This window comes from Dermacentor albipictus, chromosome 9 (assembly GCF_038994185.2).
Source record: "Dermacentor albipictus isolate Rhodes 1998 colony chromosome 9, USDA_Dalb.pri_finalv2, whole genome shotgun sequence".
NCBI lineage: Eukaryota > Metazoa > Arthropoda > Arachnida > Ixodida > Ixodidae > Dermacentor > Dermacentor albipictus.
In genome coordinates this window covers 3875706-3903178 of record NC_091829.1, presented here as the reverse complement: position 1 = coordinate 3903178, position 27473 = coordinate 3875706, and the positions used below count along the sequence as shown (strand labels likewise).

The following is a 27473-nucleotide window of genomic DNA, read 5'->3' as shown; positions in this document are numbered from 1 at the left end:
CACCATGAAGCAGGCCACGGACAGAAATTTCTCCTGTTATGGTTTCGCCCGTACCTTTGTGGTTCTCTCTGTGTAGTGAATGGCTGGTTGGGTGCACTGAAACCACAGTTGAAACACCTTAGCGACATCCATTGTTCTTTCTATTTTTTAACAAGCCTGCACCATACAGTGGGGGCTGTACAATTTAGTGGTCAGTCAGGACTGGTCAGCAATTATGAATTATATGGGTGTTCTTCTGTTGACTGGTGTTAACTTCGTCCGTTCTATCAACTTGTTATTTCTGACAGCTTCTTATTACTGTTTTACATTTCTGGAAATATAAGACGCTAGTTAAGTTCGCTGACATAATCAGCCTTGCGGGCACTCAGTGCAATTGCATTAAAACCCAGATGCCACATGCCTGACACTCACAAAGGTGGTTTATTCTTTTGTAGCCGAAGGCACGAGTTATTTTGGAACTGTGCTGCTCTTTGAGACAGGGACTGCTGGGGATGGCGCACTTCTGCTGCAATGCCCAAGATATATGGACACTTCATGGATAAGCGTATATTACGCGAGGCCAGGCAGCCGCCTCACTGTGCTCATGTTGCTCAGTGGCATATATGCGCATTCTTGTGGGTTAACACAAACACCAACACTGCAGAGGATGGGGCGTTCCCGTTGCAGTGTGAGAGATACATACATAGTTTATGCCACAGCAGGCATACTGTTATGGAACAGTTATATCATTTAGCAATTGAGCGGGCCTATCATGATTGAAGAGACAATGAGGATGACATGACAATCTGGCATGGACTGTTTGTTCTTGGCAGCGCTACATGCATATGCGCTTGTAAATATATCTGTATATAGTCATTTCCCTGCATCTTTATGTGTAACAGTATGTATGTAACAGGAGACCTGGGAGACCAGAAGATGCGAGTAAGATTCTGCGGCATGTCTGAGCTGATTTATTTGTTTGCAGTACATGCCATTGCGCAGGGGCAACTGCACCGATGTGTGTGACCTTCAAGCAAAAGGGCCATGTGGTGTTCTTTAAGTGTTGGGCTGTGTGTCACAAAAAACGGACTGGGAAAAGGGGCAGTCACAGTGGCTTCCCTGAGCATAAAGTGTTGTCAGAAGGGCAACGAAGATGCTTTGAAGAATTGTCTGCAGGAAGTGCTGTTAGAAGAAACTTGACTACGCTGTTGTATGATCTCAAGGAAATCACAGGGCGTGTTTTGCAGACACGTGCATACCACCGTTTGCCTCCAAACACTCATTGGTTACGCGCCAGAAAACTTATATAAACCCACCATGTTTGGTTAACTTTTTGTGCTCTAGTAAAGACCTGCAAGGAAAATTGCGGGGAGGGGGCAGTTCATATACATGTCCTAAAGAAAAAGCATGAACCACATCTGTGAAGGGAAAATCTGCTTCAAGAACTGAGCACCTGGTGCACAATTTTTTCACATTACTGGGAGACCAGCCTAGAATGTAGTCGGCATACATAACTTTTTATTTACAAAAAAAGGTTGTTTCAAGACTAAGCATAGCTTTGCAAAGCGACGTTCCCTCATTTGGTTGTGTCATGGGGGACAGGTGCCCAACTTCCCAGTGTTGTGGTGGGACTGTGTGTGGGTTGCAGGCAAACTTCATTGCATGGAGCGTACAGTATAGAAATGGGAGAGTAATCAATTGCATGGCAGGCATAAGCAGATGATAATTAGAATATTGGTGCCACACAGAAAGAGAGTCGATTTACTGAAAGATTAGTCCATGGCCACACGAAATTTTTGCAATTAAGCAAGTAAAATTATCTTTAATAACATTAAAGTATCATAAAGTATGTGAGCTATGAACCCTTTCAAGGAGGGAAGCACTAAACACTGATACAGTGTTGTTCGTTACCTACGCTCCTTACTTTCAAGTTTCAGTGTGGGTTTTGCTGATTCAAGTCTACAGTAATGAAAGGCAGAAAGTTGGTGTGGATGACTTGTGTGGCATATTTGCAGCTTGTTCAACATGAAATGCACTGCTAATGACAGCTGCAGTTCACTTTATTTCATGTTGTGTCATTTCGTGTTTCTTGTGCTGTGAATATGTTGCACAAGCCTACAAAAAGGTATTCCTTGCACCCGTTGTCCCCTGCAGAGGCGTCTGCATTAGCAGGCACGTTTGGTGTGTTGCGACACCACGGAACAGAGTACACGGGGCTGGAAGCTCCAGAGCGTAGCCGTGCGTGGCTTACCCATACTTGGGGAAAAAGGGATCCTAGGGGTTGAGCCAATGCTGGTTATTTGGACCTTTAAGGCCCCGCAGTGTAGGCAACACACCCCTTTGGCCTCTGCTTCACATTGAAAGCACCCCGGGCTGACCCACCCAGGAGAAATCAGTAGTTGCCTTTTCCTATCCTCCTCTCAAAACTTCGTCTTTCTCTCTTACTTACCTTTCCCGTCTTTTCTTTCTTCAGATTTTTCAGGCCGCAAGGGTTAACCTTAGTTATAATGTATTTGGTTATAGTGGTTGTGAACAACTGGCGTTGGCAGGCCTTGTTTATACACAAATCCTGTCACATTCTCTTTTTAAGCTCCAAAGTGGGCGACTGCCACTGCTGCCGAAAACTCCATGTGTACTTATGGCTAGCTCTTTCCCCCCACTCTGGTCGCTCCCAACAAAGAGGGAACATCGATGAAGTGTTCCAGTTTTTTTAGACAAGAAGAAAACTTTCCACGATTCCACATAATCTATTTTGAGAAACCAAGAAAGACAGTGATAATAATCTCACGTTTTATAGTTGCGAAACCTCTGACAGAAGCTCTTGGTACAAGCTATAAAGCACCGAAGATGGCGAACGGTGATCTCCTTCTGGAACTCCACAATAAGGAGCAACCTGCCTAACCGAGCATCCTTCGGGGACATCGCGGTGACGCCCCATACCTTATTATGAACACAATTCATGGTGTCGTTTCCGATAAGGATTTGATGGAGTTGGCTGAAGCTGAACTTCTAAAAGGTTGGAATGATCAGAATGTAATGAGTGTCAAATGAATTAAAATGGGCCATAACAGAAAAGAGATCGATACCAAGCACCTAATACTTAAATTTGGCTCAAGCGTGCTGCCCGACACCATCGAGGCATGTGATCTGAAGGTATGTGTTGGACTGTTTATTTGAAATCCTCTGTGAAGACTTAGTTGCCAGCGATTTGGCAATCGTTCACAGAACTGTTGAGTCTGTCAGACTTGTGCGAAATGCAGTGTTCCTGAACACCTCTCTGAATTGTCTGAGAACTGAAATCACGGTTCTCCACTGTGTGAACTGTGATGGGGAGCACATTGTATAGCGCTCAAGGTAAAATAGAACATATCGTTCATGGAAGCAGGAAGGCGGTTGTCCTACCTGCCTAAAAAATTAAATTATGGGGTTTTATGTGCCAAAACCACTTTCTGATTATGAGGCACGCCGTAGTGGAGGACTCCGGAAATTTCGACCACCTGGGGTTCTTTAATGTGCACCTAAATCTAAGTACATGGGCGTTTTCGCATTTCGCCCCCATCGAAATGTGGCCCCTGTGGCCGGGATTCAATGTCGCGACCTCGTGCTCAGCAGCCTAACACCATAGCCACTGAGCAACCACGGCAGGTCTACCTGCCTAAAACCAGCTTTGCCGAAGTAGTGCATCAGGGGGCTGTGGCACAGTGGCTCACAGCGACTGTCTGGCTCATGTGTAATGAGCTGGTTACCTGCCTTCAACATGGAGATGGAGGTAAAGATCCAACTTTAGTTAATAGTTACAGTCCATTAGTGCATATAAAATGTCTTTGCACACTCTTTGAGAAGATGATTAACCGTTGTCTGTTACATTTCCTCGAATCTAGCAAAATGCTTGACCCTGATTGGTGTGGTTTCAGTGAAGGCCATTCTACAACTGACCATCTCGTACGCATAGAGTCAAACATCCATGATGGTTTCATTCAGAAGCAGTACTTGTCCATATTCCCTGATATGGAAAAGGTGTATGACTCCACATATCGCTACAGGATATGTGGGTATTTGTGGAAACATGCTCAGTGTTATAGAAAGCTACTTGTCAAACTGCATATTCCATGTCAGAATTGCTAACACATCCTCCAGGCCATTTCTAAAAAAAAAAAAGTTACCGCAGGGTGGCGTACTAAGTTGTTCACGTTTTATTGTAAAAATAAATCCTTTATGCTCATCAATTCTACACATTTTATTCAGAATGCATTGGTGATGTGCAAATAGGACTGAAATCGTGTAACCTTGCAGCTTGCAAGCGAGAGGTTCAGCTTGGCTCGAACAGGGTGTCAAAATGGGCTAACGAAAATTGGTTTAAATTAAATCCTTATGAAAGCTCCTGCACCCTTTCTACGAGGAGGAGAGGCCTGATCCCAAATGCTGATACTGAACTCGATGGACAGCGCTTACCTCTGCACACAGAGCACACATTTTTTGGTGTCATACTTGACTCGAAACTATCTTTCATGTCCCACATCAAATATATTAAGAATAAGTGCTTAAAACAATGAATATTCTTAGATTTTGTTGTACACAGCAGGGGGTAGTGATAGGAAGTGTCTAATAAACCTGTACAAGAGCCTCGTATAATCCTGTTTGGATTATGGCACTGTGGTGTATCACTGCCACACTGAGCGCATTAGAGATGCAGGATCCTGCGCATCATTTAGGCATCTGCCTGGCCACAGGCGCCTTCAGGACAAGTCCTGTACAGAGTCTTTAGGTGGAATCGAATGAGTGGTCGCTTATTCTGCAAAGGTCATAGTACTCTAGCTTTACGTGTTTCCTGAAAGTGCACGCGAACCCTGAACATCCTTGTTATGCAAATGTAAATGACATGATGTGAGCTACCTTCTTTCATAATTACCCCACATTGAGAGAACCCTTCCCGCTGCATGATAGGAGGCTCAGTGAAGAAATGGGTGTCTCGCTTCTAGAGCGCCGTCTAAAGTCCTCAGCAAGGTCGTTACTGTCGTGGCACTGGGAGATCATTGAATGTGACATAATTTGTAGAAGTTGTGAAGCATGCTCTACAAGAACACATTTGAATTCACTTTTTAGAAATGCAAGCAAAATAATTGTGCCCGGAAGTTTGCATGGATACATCAAAGTCACACGCAGGCGTGTCTTGTGCAGCTGTTGGACCATCATTTTCGGAATCTAACATTCTGCTTCCATTAACAACCATGCTTATGGCTGAGAGGCCTATGCGCTGTTGTCCGTTGTGAAGCATATTAGGTAATTAAAATTAGAGAAGGCAATTATATTTAGACTCATTAAGCATAGTTCAGGCTTTATTGTCACTACAACAGTGTGAAATGCTCGTCGATAAACTCATTGCGTCCATAGCAGCAAAAACTCGCAATGCACCTGTAGCCATCGCAGCTATATATTTGAAACCTTTTCTCTGGAGAAAACCGTGAAGCTATTGGCAAGAACTTTGGGAGGCTGAAATGCCTAAAAAGCTTCACCTAGTTAAACCACAGTTAGGCCAGCGACAACGAAATCACCGGAAGCCGACTTAATTGAGAATAGGACACATGCATGGCATACACTACTCCTCCTTAACTGGTGATAAACCTTTGATCTGTGGGAAATGTAGTGAGGGGTTGACCATCATCCACATATTACTGGAGTGCCGTGAAGCAGTTGTTTAAAGGAAAAAACACTTTTCTCTAGCTTACCGGCAAAGTATTTCTCTTCATCCTGTAATGTTTCTCGGTGAGGAACCTTTATTCTACACGAAATCAGTTTTTAGCTTTTTTTCATTGAAATCCGCTTACTACATGTTATCAGCCCAAACAATTTGTTGCATGGCCTCTCTTGAAAGGCTGCTGCTGCGATGGTAGCATTTTGTATAGCACACACCTCCAGGCCTTTGCTTTTGAAGGGCCATATTGAGGCAGCAGTGCTACTTACAGTCTCACATTTTAGTATATCGCCCCTTCGCAGCATATCTTTTTATCATTTAACACGCTATGTATCATCGTCATATTTTTATTCACATACATATTTTACACACTTTACAGTGAATGTCTTTAGGCCATCATACAGCCGCGTCATATATATACCCTTTGACTTTGACCACACCATCAACTACGTGATACCATTTTTGGCACCCTTTGGCCTTCTCTAGCCGTTGTGCCATGAGATTCCATTAATCATTGTGTACCCATTGTCACTGTAATTAGCTCTTTCAACTTATTTCTTGTGATCGGTATGTACGTCTCTAAAGTATTAAGCTTATTGTATTATATGACATATGTAGGCTGCCATTGGCAAAGGGGCCTCCAAGCCATCAAATACCAACTTTTCTATATGGTGCCCCTTCAAAATACCTTTGCATTGTGATCAACCTATGAATGAATGAATCAATCAGTCCATGAGCAAAAGTGAACTGCTTTGAGATTTGTAAGTTGAAAAGACATAGGCACATACTCTTGTAGAGCCAACAACTTTTCTCACTGTCAACAGTTTGGTAAGTCCTTGCACTCCGTGAAAAGTGTTTCTGGAGAATGGCTGCATAGAGGTGTGCTATGACTGGTATGTCGTGCACGCAACTGCAACATCACAAAGGCAGTTGCTGCTCATGTGCTAAAATGCATGCCTAGGTCTTTTTTTTTTATTTCTACTGCATGTACCCTCTTCCAATGAAGTTGTTCTGCACAGCTGGCTTCTGCTTTTCATCTCCCTAACGTTCTTACAGGAAATAATCGAGTTTCCAGTGCTCAAGGTTAATGGCCGCACCTTTGAGACAGAAGCCACTTTCCACACATATGTCCAGCCACAGGCACACCCTCAGCTGACTGCATTCTGCATAGAGGTAAGCGCTTGCTGCTGCCACTTTCTCGTGTTTGTAAATTATGGATTGGAACTGAACTACATCTTCTGTTGAAAAATGTATACCTTCAATGCTGATATCCTAGTACACATGCAGGATGCTCCTGCTTTATTGTAAAGGACTTTTTTTCAAAGAAGGGCGTAGAAGTAACTGTCTTATGTTTGACTGCCAGGCTCATGATTTGGAAAACATTGTGGCAAAAACTATCGAAGATGATTTTTAAAGTCAGCGATAGCTTTCTTGTGTAGACTAATGTATATCCCCATGCCATCTGTAAATCGCGAAACCTTATAGGCACATCAGCAGACACACAGTGGGGTAATCTCACTGCAAACTGCTATGCCAAATCTTACCACGAAACATTACATCTTGTTGTAATCACAACATCCCATTTGAAACTCCATAGAAACCCCCGCAATCTCTATTATCCTGGCTACAACTTCTTTGCAATGGCTTCCTGTCAAGCACTCACATGAAGTCTAGTAGCGTACGGTGAGGGGCTAGTTGGTATGACATTATGAGAACAAAGAAAAACTGCGCAAAAAAGAACAAGACAGAGAAAGAACCACACGACACAGGCGCAGACTAACAACTGGTTTAATGCTCCAACGCCTCTTTCCTACCAACAATAGAGCGCATGCACACCAACCACAAAGCCCAATGCTGCTATCATGTAGTCAAGCATAGAAACGCCAACTCCTTGTGATACAAATGTGTGGGAGCCTCACTAACACATTTATCTGGCCCTAATCTCGCGATTTCTAAAGCTTCGATTACTTCACGCTCTTTCTTATCCCTTGCGCGTCCGACAATCTTGGTCCTGCCGAAAGGTGGGGTACAAACTTTGCCGTCATGCCTGCAGGTCTTGCAATGCTTAGGAAGATGCTGTCCTCTAGAATCATCTAGGGAATTGGCATGTTCTAATAATCTAATATTAATGCAGCGGCCTGTTTGTCCAACGTACACGTTGCCACAACTCAGCGGAATCTCATAGATGACATTCGCTCTACAGGGCACAAACTTGTTCCTGTGATTAGTGCTGCACTCGATTTTCTTTTTCCTATAAGGTCTAACTAAATTGCACAGACTGGACAGCTTACAAGGTGCCGAAAAGAGAACCTGTATGCCAAATTTACCTGCGACCCTATTCAGGCCGTGCGAGACCCTGTGGACATATGGCATAACTTCATACTTCTTCCTCTCCTGTGGATCCGCCCCACGAGGCTTTGAACTTTGTCAGAAGGACTTCAACAGGGACTCGGCAACAGCCCGAAGAAGGGCCAACGGATGGGGCACTTGCAGCTGAAGTGTGCCTTCCTCCATTACCCCTAGTACGTGACATCTCTTAGCGCCAAAGCCCATACCAGTCAGCTGCTTCACTCTCCTCTGCCTGTGCACCTGCACTTTCTCTCTCCGCTCTTTACTCCTTCTGGTTTTTATTGTCCAAGATCAGGCGATGCCCATTTGAAGTGGGCAAAGTAGCTGAAGAAAGCTGTTGCTTTAACACTATTAACTTTAATGTAGTTCTGTGTGCAACTGAAACTTTTGCTCTTATTTAAGGCTACATACTTCTGTTGTGACTTTGGCATATCCATCCTGGGGTATTGGCGAAGAATGGGCACATATAATGTTATTAATGGGCACATATAATTTTATTAATGGGCACATATCGTTAGGTGGAGAAGAGAGGTTTAAAATATATCTACAGAGTATTTAAAATACATCCACTGGCATACAAGATGAAAGCCAGTCTGCGCGACATCATGGAGCGTCATCGTCTTCTGTACTTGTCCTCAGCTTCGTCTCTGGCAGTGATTGGTAACATGACCCCCGGCGGCAAAGGCGCCAGCCCAGTGTTTGCTAAATTGTCCGAGTGGTATCACTTGAGGTGGGTGACATGGACGACATCGGTAGAAGTTCAATACATGGTGGAATTGAGAGCCGTGATTTCATATGTGATGTCGGTCATTTGTGCACTAGACACGGTATGAGCCAGAGTAAGGTGAAATCAACTTTTCACAAAGGCCAACTCGCTGTGACAGTGTCCAAAGAAGGACAATATCACCAGGGTTGAAGTGGGTATCGCGATGGTGAGCATCATAGAAGCACCATTGCTTTTCCTGTGAAGCGGTAAGGTGCAGACGTGCAATCTGGCGCGTCTCTAGAGCTCTGAAGATGGCATCACAAGCGTATTCTGACGACGTGTCAAGAACAGCGGGAAGGAGTGTGTCAAATGGCAGCGTGGGATTTCTTCCGTACAAGAGATAAAACGGAGAAAAACCCGCAGAGTTATGTTGGTAGGAACTATGTTCAAATGTTACAAAGGGCAGAACGGCATCTGAGTCACGATGGTCAGCAGAAAAATACGTAGCAAACATGTGTTTGATAGTTTTATAAGATGCTCTGTGAGACCATTGGTCTGGGGGTGGTACACCATTGTCAACTAGTGTTTTGTCACACAGCAGTGCAAGAGGTCTTGAACAACATTTGATATGAAATAACAGCCCTGTCTGTGAGAAGCTGTTGAGGAGTGCCATGGTAAAGTATAATGTCTTCGAGGAGGAAATCGGCCACATTGCTTGCACAGCTGGTTGGGAGAACCAGAGTGATTGCGTACTGGGCCGTGTAGTCGGTAGCGACTGCTATCCACTTATTTCCACAGGCAGATAGTCGGAAAGGGCCAAGAAGGTCAAGACCAGTCCTAAAGAATGGCTCTGATAGTACATCAAGGGGTTGATGGTGGCCAATTGGGAGCATTGCTACTTTCTTGTGGCGCTGGCATAGCTCACAGGAAGCGATGAAACGGTAAATACCCGTCCAAAAGAAGTGATGCTAAACATTGTTATATGTCCGAGAGACTCCAAGGTGACCTGTGGTAGGAACATTATGTAGCGGTGTGAGGTCAGTTTGATGCATATGTGTGGGAGTAACCAACAGCAGTCCAGGACCATCAGGGTGCTTGTTGTAGCAGTACAAGATGCTATCCTGCAGCCCAAACATATGCATAGAAGGAAAAGGTGTGTCAGAAGTCAGCCAGAGAATGAGGTGTCGCAAGTAGGGGTCATGCTATTGCTCATCTCTGATGTTCTGAAACACAGTAAGCGACAGCACACAGGTAGACTCGCGTATGTCAGGAGGCTCCATTGGGTCTACTGGATGGTGCGACATTCAATCACATGCAATCGGCTGCTCTTATGCACAACTCTGTATGAGAACTCTTGGGAAACATAGAGCCCACTAACCGAGACATCCAGTAGGATTCTTTAGGAATGAAAGCCAGCATAAGGCATGATGGTCGGTAATAACTGTGCATTACCGGCCATACAAGTAAAAGCTAAATTTACCCACTGCCCAAACAAGGGCAAGACACTCGCATTCAGTAATGGAGTAATTGTGCTTCGCTTGGTACAGAAGACGGCTAGCATACTCAATAACACAGTCGCAACCTTGCTGGCGCTGAGCCAAAACAGCACTGATTCCATGACTGCTGGCATAAGTTCGAACTTCTGGTAGAGTGGTCACATCAAAATGGGTGAGAACTCGTGGTGAAGTGAGCCGCACGGTAAGCTCGGCTAACGCAGCAGCTTGTTCAGGACCCCAGGCAAAAACTGTGTCTTTCTTGAGAAGTTCTGTGAGAGGACTTGCAATGTTAGTGAAATTACATACGAACTGGCGGAAGTATGAGCAGAGGCCCACAACGCTTTGAACGTTGTTGGCACAAGTTGGCACGGGAAAATTCTTGATGGTGCAAACTTTCGGCATCGGTGCAGACGTCGAAAGAATCGACGTGTCCGCGCACGATAAGTTGCTGGTGGCCGAAGTTGGATGAATTGAGCTGAAGCCCAGCCTTGTGGAAAACAGAAAGAATTGTCGAAAAATGCTTGAGGTGCATGGCAAAAGTTGGTGAAAAGATAATAATGTGATCGATGTAGCACAGGCAGAGTGACCACTTAAAGCAATGAAGGAGAGCATCCATTATGCATTCAAATGTAGCTGGGGCATTCATAACCCAAACGGCATCAATTTAAACTGGTAGAGGCCATCAGGTGCAATAAAAGCGGTCTTTTCACGGCCCGTGTCATCAACTGCAATCTGCCAGTGCCCGGAGAGAAAGTCTATCGAGGAAAAATATTTTGCACCATGTAAACAATCAACGGAGTCATCTGCCCGCGGCAGCGGCTACAGGTCTTTTTTTGTTACTTTGTTGAGATAGCGATAATCAACAAAGAAGTACCAGCTGTCATCCATCCTTCTCACAAGCACGACCGGGGAAGCTGAAAGGCTGCAAAAAGGCTCAGTGATATCTCAAACAAGCATCTTGTCGACTTCCTTTTGTATGACTTCATGAAAAACACGGGGAAGGTGGAAGATGGAAATTCAAGACTATGAGCAAAACAAGAACAAAATAAAAACGGGAGCCAATGCTTTGACAAGTGGACTAGTCTTTTTCAAGGTGACATATGCTTTCCTCGGTGCAGTAGCTATATGTACTGTGCCGAGAGAGCACATGTTGTCTTGAAAAAAACAAGTCCACTTGTCTAAACATTGGCTCCTGCTTTTACCTTGTTCTCGTTTTGCTCATCGTTCTGCATGACCTGGTGCTCAGTAGGGGAGACACGATAGCGCTGTCGGTGAATCAGGCTAGAGTTGCCGGTGTGTATCCAATGTTTCACAACGGATGTTTGACCCACTGGTCGGTCATTGAGATAGAAAATGTCCTTGTACGAGGCGAGAAGGCAATGTAGTGCGTCCATATGGTGGGCCGGAAGGTCAGTAACGATCATTGTCGTGAAAGGTTCTAATACTCTGGTTGTAGGGCCCAAACAGGCTGAGGTAGGCTACACAGTGCTACCAGTTACGGCAGAAATATGGTTATCAGAAGCCGGCGCTATGGTTGCAAGAGATATGCCCTGAAATAGCACTTGAGCGCAGACGCGGAAAATCACCACAGGAAGACTGGTGGCATTGTCTTTTACACAAAAGACGGTGTGAGGAAATGCGACGTTCTGAGACAGGAGGATGGTAGCTTTGGGCGACACGACATAATCGCCATTGGCGACAGGCGGATTGGGTGATCCGGCAATATAGGTCACCACTCAGTGAGGTAGGTGAATGTAATCGGTGGAACATAGTCGACTCGGCATAGGATCAGGATGGTCAACGGCATATGGCAGGGCAAATTGGACAGCACCCATGGAGCAGTCAAATACGGCTGAATGTGCCAACAGAAAATCAAGGCCTAAGATGATTTCGCATTGGCACTGCTCCAAGACATCAAACAAAACAGAAGTGTGGTGTATTACTACAGTTACATGGACGAGAAGAAAGGGGGTTAACCGAGGGGCCCGATTTTTATTAGTCATATCATAAGAAGCCAACAAACACTGACATCAAGGACAACATAGGGGAAATTACTTGTGCTTAATAAATGAAATAAAGAAACGATAAAGTAACGGAAATTAAAGTGGATGAAAAAATAACTTGCCGCAGGTGGGAACCGAACCCACAACCTTCACATTTCGCGTGCGATGCTCTACCAATTGAGCTACCGCGGCGTCGTTCTCCCATCCACTTTCTTGGATATTTATGTGTCCTAGTAGAACCCTGGGAGTGTTAGCCAGCGCCACCACTCACAGACCTTGGCGGTGGACGTGGAACGTCTTTTTTGCCGCAGGCGTCACAAGAACGTGATCTTTTAGGGTGAAGGAAACTGGTCAATAAACCCACACATGCTACCTGAAGGCATCAATGTTGCTGGATTCGAGACCCTCGTTATGTAATGAACGAGAAGAATGGGGGTTAACCGAGGGGCCCGATTTTTATTAGTCATATCATAAGAAGCCGACAAACACTGACACCAAGGACAACATAGGGGAAATTGCTATACTCTAATAAAAACTCGCCAATATTTTCCACAGGCTATACTTCGTACACTGTACTTTTCACTATGTCACTGTCACATCAGATACTGCCTGAATTCATGGGGTGTCACTTACATCAGTTATCTAAAACGACTCCAAAAGCGAATGTTGAGAGTCATAAGTCACGATCAACCTATACGTAACATTTTTCAATCGCAATGCGTTCCTTCAGTTCTGATGTTGCCCGACTACAAGATTGCTGTTTCAATCAATAATATAACTAATAGAAACTTACCTCTTTCTGTTGATCTTTTTTCTGTTCCTATATGCAATACACGTCATGCTTCAAACGGTAACTTTAACCTGCCCAAATGTTGTAACGTTTATGGAGAAAGATTAAATAGAACTAAAATTTGGAACATCATCCCCCTTGAAATAAAAACTGCACGTAATTTTGGCTTAGCATGTAAGTCATTTTTTCAGTGTATGCAAGACCTGTGAACTTGCGAGTCTGTTGACAGACGTGGCTCTGAGATTTATGCTCACTATATGTTCCTTACGTATTATAGGTATACTTGTATATGTGTACAGTCGCCCAAATCTTTAACTGGTGTGCGGGAGCGGCGACTTTTCCGTGCGTCAGCGCCGTTTGACGGGGCGAGGCTGGAAACAGTCTGAGGCTAAGCGCATGCGGACAAAGCGCGCTCAGCTGGGCCCATCGTCTACTAGGCTGTTTCCAGCCTCGCCGCGTCATACGGCGCTGACGCCCGGAAAAGTCGCCGCTCCCGCACACCAGTTAAAGATTTGGGCGACTGTACATGTGTATCTAGTATATATATATATATATATATATATATATATATATATATATATATATATATATATATATATTGCACATAGTCTTGTACAAATATTCTTTGTACATGTATTCTCTGATGTTCTGGAAAAATAAAGTTTCAGTTTCAAACTTGTAAAATGTTGTTGGGGGTAGAATACTTCTTGGATGGTCACTTTACAACTTCTAGTGTGTAACTGAACTTTACAACAGAAAATGGTGAGAAGCCCTTAAAGCACAGCTATTCTCAAAAATCATGCCCCTTTTCTATGAAAGGATTCATTGCAACTGAAATTTCTAGACATTCTTTCGATTTGCTTTTCATGCATCAATGATCGGCTGACACAGCAGTTCTCAATACAGTTCCTTGCTGCTCCCCATCGGCATGTACACATGCCGTGTTAAAAGTTTGTGTATAACTGACACTTATACTTTTTATCTTCAACATTCTTGTGTTAGGTGGAGATCGCACACAAGAAAGATTCTGTTAGCTGTGGTTCTTTGGTACAAGCTCCTCGTTTTCCACTATAGAAGCTTTAGCTGCTGTGGTGCTGCAAGTATTTAGTGAAACAGCAGCGGTGACAGAGTCATAGCAATGGAAACAAAATGAGTGAGTCATAAGCAGCAAAAAAGAAAAAAAAAGTGTGGCTAGGTCAAGTGATTGTGGGCAGTGCATGTGTTTAGCGGGCAGTGCTCACAGTGTGTGTTGCACTATGAAATATGAAAAGGAAAGGTTTTATGGATACTTGCCGGTTATTCTAGTTCTGCAACTACAAAACAACTTTGTAGAATTATTGCCAAATAAAATTCCTGATATGTTTTCATGTCGAAGTTTTGCAACTTGGTTAAAAAGCACTGCTGGGCCTTCTTGTGGGAGAGCGTGCTCGCATGGCACATTCTGCTTGTGTGTGCAGCTAACGGGCATAGTGCAAGACATGGTGGATGGTCAGCCACATCTGCAACAAGTGCTGAGCCAGTTTGATGTTTGGATGCGGGAGCAGGGCTTGCTTCAGGCCCGAACAGTGTTTGTCACCTTTGGTGATTGGGACCTGCAGAAAATGTGAGTCTGTACTGCTTAACTCGCGTGTTCATATAAGAACTCACGCGGGGATCCTAATTATTTTTTTATTTCAACAAAAATTTTTATATGACATTGCAAAATCTCTCCAAGCTTATTGTTTCAGTGCACACCTGATGTTGGCTTTCTCAAATAATACAGGTGACAGACGTAGCGACACCAAATTAATTAATTCTGATGGCTTCATAATTGCAAGAATGCAGGTTCAATAGCAACAACCACTTCCAGAATGGGCTACCAGTGTTGGTAACTTTTTTTTTCTTTCTTTCTTTAGAAAGTTGCCAAATCACTGCGCAGTACGCACCAAATTAAGTGAGATATGTCAAGGGATGATGGTGATGCTTTGAATTTTAAGTAATTGATTTGTTTTTGTTGTTTCTGTATATATTCATTATTATCTTATTAACTACCATAACCTGCAGTGGTAAGTCAGTAGTTGAAATGTGATAAGTCAAAATGACCCCAGATTTTCTGAAATATCATATTTCAAGATGTTGGTTTTCTTGGTAAAGCAGCTTTGACCTACCCACATGGCTCACAAATAAGCTCTTCAGCCTTTAGAAGTTGTGACAAATGGAGGTGCACGTATATTTGCCTCAGGATAAAATGGGGCAAAGCAATCAACCAAAGTCTCTCGAGGAATTTACCAATTTTTGGTCTATTTGGCCTATTTTTGGTCACTAATAAAGTGATAAAAGGTCACTTAGACAACAAAAGAGCAATGGTATTGCTAAAGGGACACTAAAGAGAAAAATCACTTCACCTGCGCCAGTGGATCTACAATAACAGAAACATTGCTCTTACCACGAGAAAAGATTTGGCAAGCCACAAAAGGCACAAAAAGGAAAGGCTGGTGGCGACACCACCTTGAAGTTCCCGCACGAGGTCGCCATGGCGTCATGAGTTTAAATGGAGCCTACTAGGGACTAGTTAATTATTATTCGCTATAAACGAACTACATTGTGTTCTAAAGAAGCCAAAGATATAACATGGCAAGTTTTGAAAACCTTTACTGAGCCAATGCGGCCGTAATACGAAAAAATACTTTGAAATTCGTGGCATCATGGTGACGCGGTGCGAAATTAACAAAATGGAACTTTTACCTTTCTTTTTCCTTCCAGTAATCAACTACCAGTACCACTAAATAAATGAAAATAGTGTCCTCAACGAACATTTTATCACTTTAAACAGATTAAATGTTCCTATTTAGTGTTCTTTAGGGTGACTAAAAATGAGCTAAATTTTGTTTTCCATTTCTCCGACCCTGCAAATAATGATTCTAATCAAGGCATGGTAGTTATGGGGCATTAACTTTTCCATTCATTCTCTTTTGATGAGGCTCACAACTTTTTCCCAGATGGTGAGTTTTCCTGGTGTAACGACAAGCAGGCATTGGATCTGGCTGAGTTGGCCCCAGCTCATTCTCCACTTTTCACCAGTGCTCAAGCAGAGGCTATGCTAGTGAAAAAGCTGTTGCTCCACTGTATTCAGGGCAGCTGAATTTCTCAACAGCAAGATTTTGTAGCGGCACCCTAAAGAAGATTTGCTTGTCTTTGAGGAGATTCTACAGGAGTTAGGCATCCTTACGACTCTGAAGTTAATGACTATGAGTAGTGAGGCTGCTGAAGCTAAGTCTTGTCATTGCAATGTTGCAAAGTGTCATTGCAACGTTGCAAAGTATGCCCGACTGGATGTTGAAGCTCACAAGGGTGCTGAGGGTACCACCTGCGCAGTAGGAGAATTCGGAAGTTTTACATCTGGAAAGACTGGTCTGCATTTTGGCGAAATTTTATGCAAATTGATCATCTGCAATAGTAATAAACACATATTGTGCATAAACTCTATGCAGTTGACTTTATCCATATCCATGGTATCCATGACAATGGATATCTGAGGTGCATTTCCACATAAGTATGCCATTGATAATGATGACCTTTGCAGAAATAATGCTAGCTGAATTAGCACTTTTCTTAGATTGTTTTAAGTAAAATAAATTGGCTTAGGCAAGGCCCTTCCTTTGTGTCATGTTGAATGTATGTCACATGCTCAGTAATTTAGAGTATAAATATTGCTTTTTTTAAATGTTGGGATAAGTGTAAATGTATTCAAAATAATTTAAATACGACATTCTAGAATTTTTAACCAAGAATATCGGTGATTGCATTGCAGATAGTATATAATGATAACTCTGCGCTTATGGTCACAGTTTTATGGCTTGTTAAGCATGCTCAAATACTGGAATAAAAAGCTTGCTGTTCAAATTGAACATGAATATCAGAAAAAAGGGGTGCCACTGGGGGTGCTTTGGATATTGAATTGTGTACCAGCTACGTAGTTCTTATTTTGAAAAGTATGGGAATTTATGTATCATAGACATATGCGAAACGCAAAACAAAGCCTATTCAGGGCATTGGTCATGTGGAAAGCATGAAAATTTTTGAATTATCTGGAAAACTTAAATCTTCAATTTCAGGGAAATTGCCTGAAAATGAACATGACAAGGAATACTGTGTGGTGAATTCAACAGTTCACGAAAATGCAGATATTGGCTTGCCCTCAAAACTCTATTCCATCTAGAAAGCTGTTGTAACAAATTTAGTTTCTGCACCTATCATGGAGTGCTCATCAGGAAAGATTGAGTAGGAAGACATTGGTTGGTGTTGCATAGATAGTGCCATTATTTGGTGCAGGTGCAGCCACTGCTAGCGGGAACAAGGGAACCCGTGAAAGCGCTCCGCGCCACCACAGGTGCAATCAAAGCAATAAGCGGAGCACTTGGCGTGTTGTGAACCATATGGAATATGGTTCCTTCCATATTCTGTGTGCCTACATGCAGCATTGATAAGTTGGAACCGCAAGTGCATGCAATCAAGGTACCAACGTGCCATGCTTTTCGTCAATCACTTTGATTGCGCCTGTGCCGCAAGGCATCACGAGGCACCAGTCGTGGCAGTCTGCAGAGCGATGACATAGGGTGCCTTGATGTCAGCGCCACCTCCCGCTGTGTATAGAGAAGCCTGGCATCGAGGCACCCTACTATGACATGGGCTTTTGTTTTCCCACTAGCAGTGACTGCACATTGTATATCATATGTTCTGTAGTTCATCAATACGCCGTTATGCTATGGTCCAGAGCTCATAATTTAATTATAAAGCACTGAGAAACAGCAGATGGTCAGCATCTCAGTTCATGCTTGCCTAAAGTGCTAAGTTGATGACGCGCATTTCATCAGTTGATATTTTCATAATTTTGTTTACTGTGTTGATGATCAATGTATTCAAAATAACGCCTAATTTCACAGCAAATATACTTATGCTATATTTGTATTTATTTGGCTAAATGAGAATCTAAGAAATATGTTGCAGCATCAGTCCTCTCAAGTAACGCGCATGCAGGCTTGGGTACCGTTTCATGCAGTCCAGATGGCACCTCGTCTCTGTGCATGCAAGCCAGGGAAATGAATGAACATATTTTAATGAGGTGTACCTTATTGTCTTAAGCCCCAAGCACAGGAAGCATCCGTATTTGGGGACATTAGTAATGTAGACAAGTTCGACATAAACAAAAGGAGGCTGAGGATTCACTGGAGCAAGGTGGTAAAATATTGTCACGTGGTAGTGATGGTCGAGGACAGAGCAACAAAACTGTGAATGGTGAAACTAACTTAATTGGGCGAACCTGTGCCCACAAATGCAGGCTACACTCAAACCTCAACGAAAGCGGCAAACACAGTCGGCGATCGGTGAAAATTTGATCAGCGGGTCAAGCACGTTGGCTTTCATACATCAGGCATCGAATGTTCCAGAGTAATCGCTGGGACCCGCGTATATTCCACAAAGTTCTACACTATTCACGTCGCACATACATGCAATCAATTTACGCAAGGTTTTGTGAAAGACAGCGGATGGAACCTTCTATAACATTCCAGAAACTTCTGATACATGCAGGCGCATCCTGCGCTGTGTGATAACATTTGTTAGGCGGTGACAAGCAGTCACCCGGAAAAGATAAACAAGTACATGTGTCAATATCCCATTCCTGTGGCATGTGCTCCGCTTCTTGGATAATGTTCATGGACGAACTGTGGTTTCTGCCTGCATTAAACAGATCTGAACGACAATGCATTAAAAGGCTTACTGTCTGTGCTTTAGGATGACATCTAGTAGTCCCTCAATGTTTAAAAGTGGCACCATCTCAGCCATCCTCCCCCACTCTGTGCTTGTTTTTCACTCTCCCATCCTTCGCCTTTGCAGAGGGATGGGCAGTATGAGAACGCTGGCATGATGAGCGGCATCATAGCCAGCTGTGGAAGAAGGCGACGAAGGCGCGAGTAGTGGCACGAGCGCGTTTGTGTGGTTATGCTGAGGGACAGCGACACTCAACCCAGGAACAGGCACATAAGAGCTGCGCTCTAAATGTGTGTGCTCTCGTTATCAAGCCAAAACATTGGGGAGCCACGGCATGCTAGACTTCACGGCTGCTAATGAAGTGCGAAAGAAAGAGGCGTGCACAGAAAGAAGGGTGAAAGAAGGAAGAGATGTGCCTCTGTTGCTAGGCAACACTTTTCTGGGTGGAGCATCTGCTTGCAAAACCTGATGCGCTCTCGTCTCCACTTGCCTGCATTCTTTTTTTCTTGGGTGCCATCTCTCAGGCTTTTCGAACCCATGCGCTGCGATGTCCGCTCTCTGCGCCTTGTCGTCTGCTAGCCTACTGTTTCGGCTGCCGTGAAGGATACTTGGAAATCTAAGAATACCCAGATGTCAGAATATTAGTTCTTAGTACTGAGGCATTAACATCACAGGGAAACTGAATAACAATCGTTATTCTGAAAAGCTTGGTCTTCTGAAATTCATAGTACTGAAATATATTTACGTTGAAACTATAAGAAGTCAGCAGGGGATTTCTGAAAAGTTCTTTAATGTGGTGTTACACACACACACACACACACACACACACACACACACACACACACACACACACACACACACACACACACACACACACACACTGCCAAGAGGCAGTGAACGGGCTGTTACTGTTGGTCGGACGAAGACGACGGCGACGAAGTGGCCAGAGGCACGCGCAAAAGCCTTGCATCAATCGCCGCTGCTTGAAAATAATAATTTGTAAGCCAGTATGCTTGGTAAACCTGACAGCATACTGGCTCCGTCAACCAAGCACGGAACTTCAAAACAGTTGCCGTTTTGGTTGCTCTGCAATGACCACCGAAGTGACAACGGCGCAGCAGCCACAGGCTCCTGTGAGTCTGTTACACCAACGAGACCCGGGAACCTTTTCTGGCATGGATGGCTTGGACGTTGAAGAATGGATTGACATGTATGAGCGCATCAATGACCACAACAGGTGGGACCCCATGCTGATGTTAGCCAACATGATTTTCTACCTGAAAGGAATGGCACGCATGTGGTATCAGATGCATGAAGAAGATCTTACAAGTCGGGACGCTTGCAAGGTGAAGCTGCGTGAGTTGTTCGGCAGACCATTTGGCCGTCAGCTGGCCGCTAAAAAGGAGCTGGGATCCTGTGTCCAGATGGCGACCTAATTGTACATTTAGTACATACAGGACGTGCTGGGCCTTTGTTCAAAAGCTGACACAAAAATGACCCAAGCTGACAAGATTTCGCACATATTGAAGGGAATAGCCGACGACGCATTTAAATTAAATTTACTTGTATTCAGGGACTGTATGACGGTCAATGCCATAGTTAAGGAATGTCAACGATGTGAACAAGTGAAGGGCCGCCGCATCACCCGCCAGTTGCTTCGGCTGCCTAACACCGCTGCCACATCATGCGAGGACCCACCAATGTCTGCGCAGTCTACACCGTCGGAAGATGTAACTCACATTCTCCGCTGTGAACTCAAAGCAATAGCTCCTATGGCTGTCCCTCCAGACGTTCACTCAGCCAACCTGTCCACTGTGTCGCTCATACAAGCAGTCATCTGCCAGGGATTCACAAACCTGGGTTTATCATCTGCCATTTGTTCCAGCCGTGCACCTGAACATACTTCTGCAAATACTACCCAGAACCAGGTCTACCCGTCACGCCACAGAAACCCGGCTGACTGGAGAACGGCAGACGACCGACCCCTATGTTTCAACTGCTTGTGCATTGGACACATTGCCCGTCACTGCCGCAGTAGCTCATCATTACTTTCGGACTGGACCACTGGATCTTGGCATCATCCTGGAGGCAACATTCGATGTTTTTCCCCTTGCTCTGACCTACATGCTTCTGGTGCTGCTGTTCCATGCTCCAGGTTTAGCCGCTCACTGTCCCCACAAGGCCGTCAATCTCTATCGCCACAACCATGCCATTCCTCATCCCCTGCACGGCCCAGCACCTACGCTCCAGAAAACTAGCTCTGGAAGTGATGCTGCATCAATGACCCAGTATAAAAATCCTCTTTTGACTGTACCTGTGCGCCGAAACCTTTTGGACATTCAAGTAGAAGATGTTACATTTACGGCCCTCGTAGACACCAGAGCGCAGATTTCAATTATGAGTGCAGCTCTCCATAGTCAGCTCTGCAAAGTTATGCCTGCTATTCAGAATGCAGCATAGGTCGCTGATGGCAGCACATCTGCTGTTCTTGGAATGTGCATTTCCCAAGTGCGCATTGCTGGCCATCAGACTACTGTTTCGTTTGCCGTGCTTGCGCAATAACCTCACGATGTGATCCTCGGCCTAGACTTCCTCTCGATGCACTCTGCCCTTATCGACTGCTCCTCAGGTGTGCTTCAACTGAAACTCCCTTTTGATCCGACACTCCCAGCTGCTTATGTTCTGTAGAGTTCCTTCATGGGCCACCGCAAGCTGCTAGGTACGTCCCATTGCATCCCTCTCCTCCTGTGTGCGATGATGAATACGTTGTCTCCCTGATTCTCGATGTGGTCCTGGCACACTCTATTGTCCTCCCATGCACTGTGGTCACCGTATGCGAAAACGAAAACCTGTCTGCCTCGTTTGAACTTGGGACTTTCTACCCATGTGCTACCTGCTGGTATCATGCTTGCCACCGTGTCGTCATTGCAGGAATGCGATATTTCTGTGTTAGCCGTCGACGGCCCTCGGAGTTTATTTCTGGCTCTCTCACAACCATCGTGTTGCCATGTGCCAATTTCGAAAAACTTTTGTCTGCAGATCTCCCGCTTACGCAGACAGGCAAGCTTCATTGGGTCTTGCTGTCAGATGCCAATATCTTTGATCTCGAAAATCACCCTTTAGGCCAAACATCAGTGGTTTGGCACATCATCCACACTGGCAATGCTAAACTGTTTCACTGGTGCCCTTATCGTGTTTCCGCTGCGGAATGCGCCATAATCCAAAAAGACGGCGACAAAATGCTGGCCAAGGATGTCATTGCACCGTCCTCTAATCCATGTGCTGCTCCTGTAGTGCTGGTGAAGAAGAGGGGCAACACCTGGTGCATTTGTGTTGATTATTGACACTTCAACAAGATAACGAAGAAAGACATTTATCCCTTGTCCCGTATAGACAACGCACTCGACTGTCTTCATGTCGCCCAATATTTCTTTTCTATTTACCTTTGCTCAGGTTATTGGCAGGTTGCTGATGACCCATTGGACCACAAAAAAACCGCATTCATAACTCCAGATGGCCTCTACCACTTTAAAGTCATGCCTTTCCATCTTTGCAATGCGCCTGCCACATTCGAGCGCATAATGTATTCGCTTCTTTGTGGCTTGAAATGGTCAACCTCATTGTGCTGCCTTGACGATGTCATTGTTTTTTTGCCAACATTTGACAGCCATCTTCAGCACCCCTCTGCGATTCTTGAGGTATTCCGCAATGCCGGCCTCCAGCTCAACGCCTCAAAATGCCATTTTGGATGCTGTGAAATAACAGTACTTGGCCATCTCGTCAATGTGATGGTTGCCCAGCCTGATCCTGAAAAAGTTTGCACCGTGAAGAATTTTCCTGTCCTTTGTCCGGCTAAGGACGTACGAAGCTTCACTGGATTGTGCTCTTATTTCCACCGTTTCATCTGTAATTTCACCGACATTGCATGTCCCCTTACTGTGCACCTCAAGAAAGGATGTTGCTTTTACATGGGGCTCGCCTCAAGCTGCTGCCTTTTTGGCACTTATCAATGCCCTCACTTCTCCTATTTTAGCACATTTTGATCCGATTGCACTGACAGAACTTCACACAGATGCCAGTGACCATGGAATCAGTGCCATCCTCGCTCACTATCAGGGCAGACATGACTGTATTATTGTTTACGCTAGCTGCTTCCTGTCTGCTCCGAAGAATTACCCAATCACAGAATCAGAATGCCTTGCTCTTGTCTGGGCTGTTGCCAAATGTTGTCTCTACCTTTTTGGCCAGACCTATAATGTCGTAACTGGTCATCTTGCTCTCTGTTGGCTTTCTTTGCATAAGGACCCTACAGGCCGCCTTGGTCGTTGGGCTCTTCACTTGCAAGAGAATACTTGTTTTCGGTAGTACACAAGTCAGGTCATCGCATGAAAACAACCTTGTACACTTGAAATTGTCTTATACTAACGAAATTTGGCTTACATTACTCTTGAAGATATGTACAGTGCTAATACCTACTTTAAATTGCTATATCTCTCAGCAGTAGTTGCGAAAGTATGAGGTTATTTTTCAGAGAATTGAGAAAAAAGAAGTTAGTTGAAATGTTCTCATATTTTTGCATAGTTCCAGTAATTATACACGCTGTCTAGCTGGATATCAGCACTTTGCGATTTTCAAAGAGCTAAACAAGCTAAAGCACAATACGTTTTGTGAAAATTTACTAAATAAAAAAGTGCTCGCAATGATGACTATTTTACCATTGGGCATCACATAACTCAAACACTATAGCAGCTAAACGTAAAGTAGTGTTGTTATTGTAATCTGCATATCATTGGCTGAATTTTGAAACCTCTAGTGCAAGTAATAAAAAAAAGTTGTTTTGAGGAGCGTAAAAAAGATTGCAGTTGCACCCCGCTCTTTGATAATGCAGTGATTGTGAGCAAGTCTAATGACAGACAGTTGAGGGAAATTATTGAGGTTGGCCAGATATTCGCACAATCAGCCATGTGCATTGGTGTCCTGCCAGTAGCGCTGACAGATAAAGAAATAAGTTATCTCAGTCACATTAGGTCTTTTTTTTGTAACTTTTTCATGTGAATCAGCCTTCTGACATAGCATGCATGCCCCATCACTTTCTTGGAAACTATTCCTTAAACTTTAGTTGTACGTGAGGGTCTGTTCTGTCCACATTTTTTTTTCACCCTTATTCTACACAACACAACATGAAACAATAGTATTCTAAAACCTGTCCTGTCTTACTTATTTAAACTGTACTGCTTGCTTTTTCAAGCTGTAAATTTTTTTGAATATGTGATTAAGTAGACTGGTGGTGGGCATATGCAGGCTTCCCTCGCAGTGTGCCTACCTGGGCATACCAGTGCCACCATACATGACTCAGTGGATCAACTTGAAGAAGGTGAGCTCAGTGGCTATTCTGACACTTCAGGCTGAGGACCACTGGGGCCGTATTCTGAAACATTCACCTTCCACGATAGTTTCGCCGCCGCGACAGTCGCACTCAATATATCAAGCGGCTGCTTACCTGTGATGTCAGCGTGCAATACCAACACGCATTCTTGAACGCTTCACATCACATGAGAGAGTGCCCCGTGCGAGTGCAGATCGGCTCGTCTGGTTGTTTTCAAGTGTAGGGGCCGCAGTGCGGGTGGCCTGTGCACTGACTATGGTTGGCTACGGCTGCATTAGGTAAAATAAATTTAAAAAGTGTGAAATGTTTTGTTTTAAATGAATCAACAGATACCCCCGCAAAACAATGCATGTAAGATGCCGCCAAAAAGACTACTATAAACTACCACCTCTCATATCTACTACACTCCACCACCAACCGAACATCAAAAGACGTGTTCGTCTATTCAATGCATGTCGAGAGCAGCCATCGACTCCTTGACATTAATGGGAAACTAAAGGTTACTATTAAGTCAACGGGAACTGTTAAAATACCATCACAGAAACCTCGAAACGCTTGTTTTGTGCCAAAGAGAGACTTATTTTAAGATAAAATGCGTTCTGAAGCGTCCGCGTACCTCTAGCGCAGTTCAAATCGCCCGCCCTCCGATCGAGGAGTACTGACATCATGGTCTCATAGTGACGTTGCGCCATCGGTGAGTAGAACGGCGTCCGCAGACGGCACTATGGCTTTTCTGCGCAAAACGCAAGCGCGCGGCCAGAAACAGAGCCAAGACAGAGCCGACAGCAGAGTGAAAGCGGGAGTATGGTGGCTAGCGGAAGGAGAAACGAATTACGTCCCACATTACGTCCCACGGCACACGGAGAGTCCGTTTTCGTTAAACTATAGGCTGCGGCGAGCTCGCAGCGTGGTCGGCGTGGTCTGTGAGAAGTGACGAGCCTTCTCGCACTCGCAGCAGGGCATAAAAAAGTGCGAATCGACGCAAAACTCGGCCTAGAAACGTGCTTCGCCACAGCCAGGGCTCAATACGACCCAAGCTGGCACGACCCAGATGTCGTTTCCCGCACCGCCACCAGGTGCCGCTACTATACCTCAAACTCCAGCGCAAGACACCCATAAGCTGGTACTTCATTCTATGACGCAAACTTCGACGCTCGTCGCAATGGACCCTGACACCGACAGATTGGCTCGCGATGGTGGGCTCAACTTCAGCAATTTGAGCACCAACGAGCGTGGCCTGCTGCTGAGGGCTCGCACTGCCGGCGTTGTTGCGTACTATGACGGCGGCCTCGACACCGGCTCTCTGGAGCGGGAAAGCAACGAGGGCTTCCCACGACATCACATGGACGTGGCATTCTCGCTGCTTGTTCCAAATGAAAGTTTCGCGAGCCAGCAGAACCCTCACAGCACGACGCGATAACGAAAGTACTGAAACGCCAAAGCATGCGCGGCGCAGAGTCGAGCGCGCAGAGTCGAGCGAAAACGAAACCTTTCGAACACCCATATTACTGAAGGGTAACGTCAAAATGTTATTTTTTCTTAGAATCGAATAGACGTAGACAAGTAGCATTTTTTCCCGTCTTATAATCAAATGAAGTGATATTTTGAATACGAGTAGTTGAGTATTAGTAACACAAATTATGAGGAGTCCTTTCGTCATCGGGCTAGTACCGGTATGTCGCTGGGGGGTCTCAAATCGTGTCATGCATTTACCTCAATTTCTCGGTTACTAAAGCTCTGTTCGCGATTGAATTGACGCCTTAGACGTTCTAGAACATTGCTCTACCACTTTAACTTGAGTTTCTGGTAACCTTTAGTGTCCCTTTAAAATGACGTAGGCCGGAACCACTAGATGGCGCTGTTTATTTTCCGGTTTTGCTAAAAGAGCCAATTCAAGCGCCGTTGGTGGAGGCGTGGCCAAGGCGATAGTTACGTGTAAGGCGAACGTTTCAGAATATGGGCCCTAGTTTGGTCCATTTCCTGTCCTGGGCAGGATTCTCTAAGTTGCCGTAGCTTCTCTGCGATAATAGCAATTATATGGACACTGCAGGTGTATTTCTGCTGTCGCCATCGCCGTGATGTTCTGCATTAAGTCCAAGTGCGATAACATCGTTGGCCCGCGCCATATGCAGTAGGTGCGAGTGAATGCATGCGAGAGCAGAGTTTGGTGGCTTGATCTCATGCACGCAGGGGAGGAAGGTGGGGAGGAAGCGAGTTGTCTTCCATAGTGTGTAAGGTATCGGGGGGGTGTAGGTTCTACTCCGGCAGCAACTGCGTATTGGCCGCAGGGCCGTGTGGCCCCTATCCTCAAAGCGATCTGCGATCAGTAGTAGTAATGCGCCGATGGCTCATAACTTTGCGTGCGCTTTGTTCCTGCCACTTAGCTCGCATTGAAGTGAGAGGCAGCACGAAGGCGAATTCGCTGCCTCTCTTCCACTGCCGCCCTCCCTCACTCCAGCGTCTTGACAGCAAGTGTCCGTGCTGATCGAGTGAGATGCGTTTATGTTCTGTTTATGTTCTCCTGTGCATGCGTGACACCATACCTGTTAATTAGTTAGTATGCAAATATTTACATTTGGTACGGTCGATTAAACTACTATTCTTACTTTGTATAGCTGTCTACTAATTTGCTATTGCTATCGATGCTTTCCCTTTCATGCGGAACTGCCACTTTTTCTTGATCAGTGCCAGTGACCTTGTAGAGATGCTGCATGTCATGGGAGGCCTTTAATTTCCTTTCATTTACTGAGTGCCACAGATAAGTAGCAGTCATTTTATAATTTTCATGTGAATGCTGTGTTACTCCAGAAAAACAAAAAACAACTTTTATTTTCTGGACTCGGTTGGCAGGAGTGCAGTGGTAATTTGGTACTCCTGGGTTTTAAATATAGTGGCGGTGACAATGGCTGCCTTTTTCAGTAATGAAATCGTTGTGTTCTTGGATGTTCATTCATTTTAAGTAAACAGTTTATTCACCTCATGTAAGGGCTGCACTTTCAGAGATTATACTTTTCAACAATCATTAAAGGCTATGGCCTTTTAGTTGTACCTGGCAGCAAAAACCTGGCAGGACCCATACACCGGCGCACAGCCGGTGTTTGGGTCTGGCCGGGGTATCATAAGCCAGCTGTCGGATGCTCCACGAATCATCATAAAGCAACAGTGGGTTGTGTAGAAGCTATTGTTTATGAGCTTCCGCTGTCCTGTGGGAAAAAATACATCGGACAGACTGGAAGGTGTCTTCATGACCGGTTACGAGAACAAAGTCTAAACGTGAGAAATAAGCAATACAGTCATCTGTCAACTTGCTGTCAGGAATGCAGC

At 44.7% G+C, this 27473-nt stretch overlaps 1 protein-coding gene across 6 annotated transcripts in view; it reads left to right on the top strand.

Annotated features, from left to right (window-relative positions):
- The window catches only part of Snp (Snipper), an 84996-nt gene that overhangs the window by 7906 nt on the left and 49617 nt on the right, over positions 1 to 27473 (top strand). For 3 of the 6 annotated variants that reach the window (XM_065437361.2, XM_065437364.2, XM_065437365.2), the window contains 3 exons: positions 6728 to 6844; positions 14473 to 14618; positions 24065 to 24137. In XM_065437361.2, the coding sequence (XP_065293433.1) occupies positions 6728 to 6844; positions 14473 to 14618; positions 24065 to 24137 (336 nt within the window). The remainder of the gene's footprint in view (positions 1 to 6727; positions 6845 to 14472; positions 14619 to 24064; positions 24138 to 27473) is intronic. The other 3 variants (XM_065437358.2, XM_065437362.2, XM_065437359.2) reach the window with 1 other exon arrangement.